Below are 5,647 nucleotides of genomic sequence, written 5' to 3'. Positions count from 1 at the left end.
AGTTCAAACCGGGTCAAACCCGGATCAAAACTAAAACAAGTGTGGTGATGGTCTCACACGACCATGCTTTGACCGATTGAGATGGCCGATTGGGATGGCCGGGCACACTTTGGCCGATGGTGGTGGCCGCTGGTGTAAACGGTGTTTTCTCTTCTTGAGCTCCATCGGCCATGGCTTGGCCGATTGATGAGGTCACGTGGCTCCAACGGTCATGGCTTGACCGATTGAGCTTGGCCGCTGCTGTAAACGATCTTCCTCTTACTGAACTCCATCGGCCAGCTCTTGACCGATTGGGATGGCCTCTGGTCTTCACTCGGCCACCGTTTCGTCGCTGCTCTTGGCCGCGTGTGGCTCCTTTCTTCACTCTGGCTGTATATACGTTCACTCAAACAGGTATAAACCTTTACACGCATATTTGATTGGCCTGAAATCACCTCCATTGGAAAGCTTACTCAATTTCCAATAACTTAGATGAAGAACTCTGGAGCTAAATCCCAAAAAAATGTCTTCATACGAGTCGATCTTTGAGGGACTGCAAACTGGTTCCGAATCATCAATCATCTTGTGTGCATCCAAATGTGTGTCTTCCATTATATTGCTAATTATTGACTTATTTGGCTCCAAAGCACACTTTCCTTGTACATCTCTACTCCATCATCTGAGATAACAAACTTGATGCAAAATACAGCCTAAACAACCTAAATGCTCATGAATATGCACAAAACAATGAAGAATTAAGCTCTAAAATTACATAAAAACACAAGATATCAGAAACATAACGGGGTTTCACCAGCTTCATGGGTCTGATTCGGTACAACACGTTGTGGCATTGTTCTTCGGTGGTCCTGATGACCGTGAGGCACTGTCCTTGTGCAAGTGGCTTACCAACAACTCTCAGATTCACCTTACTATCATACAGTTTGTCGCGGATGACTCAAAGATAGAGAAAGTTGTCGGAGACGCGGTGACAAAGGAGAACAACGAAGTATTCTTGGAGATTGTTAGTAAAGATCAGACCGAAGACGAAACTGATCGAATCTTCTTAGAGGGATTCTATAACAGGTACCTTACAAATACTCTGTTTCTACGTTTACTTTGTTCCTTCAAATGCTCTGCTTTTGACATTAATAGTACTCTGTTTCTAAAATAATGTCCCTACAAATATACTCTGTTTCTGTCTCTTATCTTCATCAGATATGCATTGCATTTTTTCATTCATGAAATGGTTTATTATTTGTCTTGACAGATTTGTAACGACGGGGCAAGTTGGATTCATAGAGAAGCGAGTGAGCAACGGATTGCAAACGCTGACGATTCTGAGAGACATAGGAGAGATGTATTCACTGTTTGTGGTGGGGAAAAACAGAGGAGATTGCCCGATGACGTCGGGAATGAACGATTGGGAAGAGTGTCCAGAATTAGGAACGGTCGGAGACTTCTTGGCTTCATCAAATATGGATGTAAATTCTTCTGTATTAGTAGTTCAAAGACATAGACACTCATTTGACAGTTTTGTAGATGAATAGCAAATACTCTTTTAGTTTTTCCTTCAATTCATTTATTTTCGCCCTTATAAAATATTCAACACAATACATCACATAATTGGAAACATATGAGATTGGAGAATGTATAAATAAGCTAACCAAACTCTTAAACTCAGCAACAATGGCTAGTGTTTACTACTTGATCTCTCTTTTCTTGCTCTTCCATCGTATCACAGAGACTCAAACCTTTTGTCTCGGGAAGAATCAAAACAAACAATCCTAAACCGGACATTGCAGTTCCGAAAACCGCAAACGATACTGACGGTATGTGTATGTCTCTTCCAATGGACGCAATTAACGGACAACAAGCTCCTCCAACAACTAGAGCCTGTTGAAACATCATCGTTGCTGAACTTCTCACACAAGTCGGAAACATTTCAACCATAAACACAGCCATAAGGTTGAATCCGATCCTAGCGCAAAAGAATGTTGCGAGTTCAAACGCAAACGCGATCTCGGTTTGTCCGAGGATGCTGAGAAGGAAAATGAGCACTCCCGATGCCCCACCGAGCAAAGTATTGATTAGAACAGAGCTTCTTCTGTTGAATCTCTCTAACAAGATTGGAGTGATCACGAAAGTAGGCAACTCCACCAATGCGTTTAGGGTTTCGCTCAAGTAGATGTTGACGTCTATGTCTCTAGCTGCTAAAGGAACACCGTAATACGATATCCCCAACCCAAACATTATTATCATAACAACATAAATTCTCTGAAAAGCCCATCTTCGAAAGAAAACGTCTTTAATCGAGTAAGTTGGCACTTGTGTATGGTTTTCTTGCTCGAGGGGCAACTTAGAAATCACTGATTCCAGATAAGCTCTGTTCTTAGGTGACATCTTTGTGAGAACATTAATGGCTTCTTTGTCCTTTCCTTGCATGTGAAGCCACCGAGGCGATTCGAGTGCGAAGAGGTAGAGGAAGATACAATAGAATATTGCTGGAACGGATGTGTATAGATCTTGAGCCGCCATCCAAACACGAGAATCTGTGTTCTGAGTTGCTAACTGCACTTCCATGAAGAATGTTGTGCAAGGTAAGCTATTCCAGACAAGGATATAAACCCTAAAACGAATAGGGTAAATGGAATCATCGTAGCTCTTGGTCTCCATCTTGTGGAGACACGCTCACTGATGAGGACCAGCGCATACGACCAGGTTTGTGATCGTGCGAATCCGATGATAAACTTTAGGGATGCATAAATCCATACATTGGTTGAGAAGGCAACAGAGATTGTAGTGATTGACATTGCAAAGGTAGAGAGCAAAACTAGTTTCTTACGACCCAAGGAATCGTCTGGGATCAAAGCTAGAAAGAAACCACCAACAATGGCACCGATGTAGAAAGAAGAACTTGGCATACCTCTGAGTAATGAGCTCGAGCACTCGAGGCCGAATTCTGAAATGATGGATTTGCCCTTGGAACCACCGTCCCATTCCCAGGCTGATCTTGGAATCTTGCAGATGTCGGAAGCCGAAGGATCGCAGATCGTGTGGTTAAGACAATGCCACGTGGGATATGCATCTGTGTAGACGGTGATGAATATCTGCTGAGCATCGAAGAGCAAAGCAAGCCCAACGAGTGATATCTGGAAAAGTTGCCAGAATCCGAAATCAGATAGGCTCTGTTCGACGATATTGTCAAAAGTCAATTCGTCTGATCTGTTGTTGACTTCAGAATCATCGACGAGATGAGTCAACAATGGTTCTAATGGATTTGCCATGATCGTCTTGTTTCTAGCTTCTTTTTTGGTCTGTGTTTGTTTTTTTGACTATAGGTTTACTCTCATTCTACCATTCGTATCAACTAAATATGCCTTTGTTATATCGAAAAGCGAAAGACATGATAGGACAAGAGCAAGTAAGCAACTAGTTATAGTTTTTTCTTCTTATTTTTTTGTAACATGAGGCTATATTTTATTTCTACCAACGGCAATTAATTATATATGTACATAGAAATGATTATTTTATTTTAAAGGCCTACATCGATCGGATCCGTTCACATGCCATGGATTAATTCTATGTTAGTTGTCATCATGTCGAGAATTAATCCAGGTTTTCTTGTTAGATGGACTCATTTCTAAGTAATTTGGAAAGGACACAATTTTGGGGATCGGCTTGACCAAAACCGTAATCTAGTAAGAAAATGTTTAGTGTGTGTGTATACATGTGTTATTACTTACTATGTCATAATTCCAATTCAAATAAAATCGACTCAAATAAATATATGTTGTTGTCAATAAATATTATTTAAGAATTAAGATATACAAGAAAGAAAAAAAAAAAAAACTGGAAAACAAATTTTATTTTGAAAAGAAGAAAAAATAAAGATATACCGATTTTTTTTGTTTTTGTTTTGAAAAAGGGCTTGATATATATCGAATTTAACAAGATAGTTTTTTCCCTTGTCATTTTTTCTTCGTAATCATGAGCTCATCTGCGACGTCCTCAGTTGCCTTAGGCGGTGGATCCGCTGAGGCTTCTGCTTCCAAAAACACCTCAAAGCGTCCAAAATGTAATCTATTCTCCAATTTTTGATATATACATTTTGTCATTTGCGGTTGTTACTTTTCAGTTTTTCTTTTTTTTTTTCTTTTTTTTCTTTTGTGGATTTGATCAAATGTGTACGTTGGGATTGTAGTATCTAGTGTTCTTGAATGCTTTTTCAGTTTCCACGAATATAATTGTTGTAATTGATCAATCCTTCTATGTTTTTTTTGTTCTCTCGAAGGGAATTTATTTGCGTATAGGAAAAGAATATAAAAGAATAACTCTTTGAAATGTTGCTAATTGCTACCTCTAGCTCGCTTATCATATCCCTCAATGTGGTTTTCATCACATAGCAACGATCTATCAATGAGAATGACTGATAATTTACAGATGTATATAGATATATCTATCATATAAGGGATAAATTCAGATTACTGATATTAATCTAGTACACACACAAATGGGTACTGATGTTACTCTATTATGTGTTTGTTGGATTAATGTAACTCCCAACAATGTAATACCTTATGATTTCTTTCTTTTTGAGATAAGTTTCCTAGAAGTTGTAAACTAAAAAACCTAATCTGTTGGAAAAATTTTCCTCATCAGATTCAAGATTTACCCAACAGGAGCTTCCAGCATGCAAACCAATTCTTACTCCAAAATGGGTAAATGCTTCAATAACTCATACTTATAATGTAACATTTTTATGGGTACAATTTCCAATGTTTTATTATAGTTTAAAGTATCTTTTTCTTTTCTTTCTGCCTATCTTATATGCAGGTGATTCTGACTTTCCTTATCTCAGGAGTTGTCTTTATTCCTCTTGGAGTGATTTGCCTATTTGCTTCTCAGGGTGTATGTTTTAATCTTTTCAGTTTTCTCACTTTGCAGCTTCGTTTATTTCTTATTTTGTGAACATGACTTTTGATTATTTTTATTACATGATCAGGTCACTGAAATAGTTGATAGATATGACACAGACTGCATTCCTTTATCATCTAGAGACAACAAAGTCAGATATATACAGGGATTAGAAGATAAGAGGTGTAACAGAACAATAATGGTAGATACACTTATCTTGCTATATTCTTCTTCATTAACTAGCTTTCTTTCACTGCCCTTTTCTTATAATTAATGTTTCATGTTTGATAGGTAACTAAAACTATGAAGAATCCTGTCTATATATATTACCAGCTTGAGAACTTTTACCAAAATCATCGACGGTAACATCTCACTATTAGTCTTCATCATACTAACACCTCTCTGAACATGCAATACTTTATGTGATGTTTTTGCAAATTGCAGGTATGTGAAAAGTCGACAAGATGGACAATTGAGAGGTCCAAAAGATGAACATGATGTGAAGTCATGTGCGCCTGAAGACACTATTGGTGGTGAACCTATTGTTCCTTGTGGTCTTGTTGCGTGGAGTTTGTTCAATGATACTTATGACTTCAGTAGAAATAACGAAAAAATCCCTGTGAATAAGAAAGGCATCTCATGGAAGAGTGATAGAGAATCAAAGTTTGGTAAAAATGTCTTCCCAAAAAACTTCCAGAAAGGATCTCCCATCGGCGGTAAAAGTCTTGATCAACATGTTCCAGTAAGTTATTTT

At 38.3% G+C, this 5,647-nt stretch overlaps 2 protein-coding genes and 1 pseudogene across 2 annotated transcripts in view; 2 read left to right on the top strand and 1 right to left on the bottom strand.

Moving 5' to 3' along the window:
- Window positions 1–1,526, top strand: part of LOC104740323 — a 6,066-nt pseudogene extending 4,540 nt beyond the window's left edge.
- Window positions 1,657–3,263, bottom strand: LOC104743339 (organic cation/carnitine transporter 6-like). Its single transcript, XM_010464437.1, has 2 exons — window positions 2,552–3,263; window positions 1,657–2,501 (listed from the first exon to the last, which is right to left on the bottom strand). The coding sequence occupies exons 1-2, from the start codon at window positions 3,261–3,263 to the stop codon at window positions 1,657–1,659; spliced, it is 1,557 nt and encodes a 518-aa protein (XP_010462739.1).
- Window positions 3,967–5,647, top strand: part of LOC104743338 (putative ALA-interacting subunit 4) — a 9,293-nt gene continuing 7,612 nt past the window's right edge. Inside the window, exons 1-6 of the mRNA XM_019235463.1 lie at window positions 3,967–4,054; window positions 4,639–4,697; window positions 4,813–4,887; window positions 4,982–5,095; window positions 5,185–5,255; window positions 5,338–5,635. Coding sequence (XP_019091008.1) covers window positions 3,967–4,054; window positions 4,639–4,697; window positions 4,813–4,887; window positions 4,982–5,095; window positions 5,185–5,255; window positions 5,338–5,635 — 705 coding nt within the window. The remainder of the gene's footprint in view (window positions 4,055–4,638; window positions 4,698–4,812; window positions 4,888–4,981; window positions 5,096–5,184; window positions 5,256–5,337; window positions 5,636–5,647) is intronic.

Source organism: Camelina sativa, chromosome 14, assembly GCF_000633955.1.
Source record: "Camelina sativa cultivar DH55 chromosome 14, Cs, whole genome shotgun sequence".
In the NCBI taxonomy this organism is placed as follows: Eukaryota; Viridiplantae; Streptophyta; class Magnoliopsida; order Brassicales; family Brassicaceae; genus Camelina; species Camelina sativa.
The sequence above is the reverse complement of the archived record's forward strand: the minus strand, read 5'-3'. Positions and strand labels throughout refer to the sequence as shown.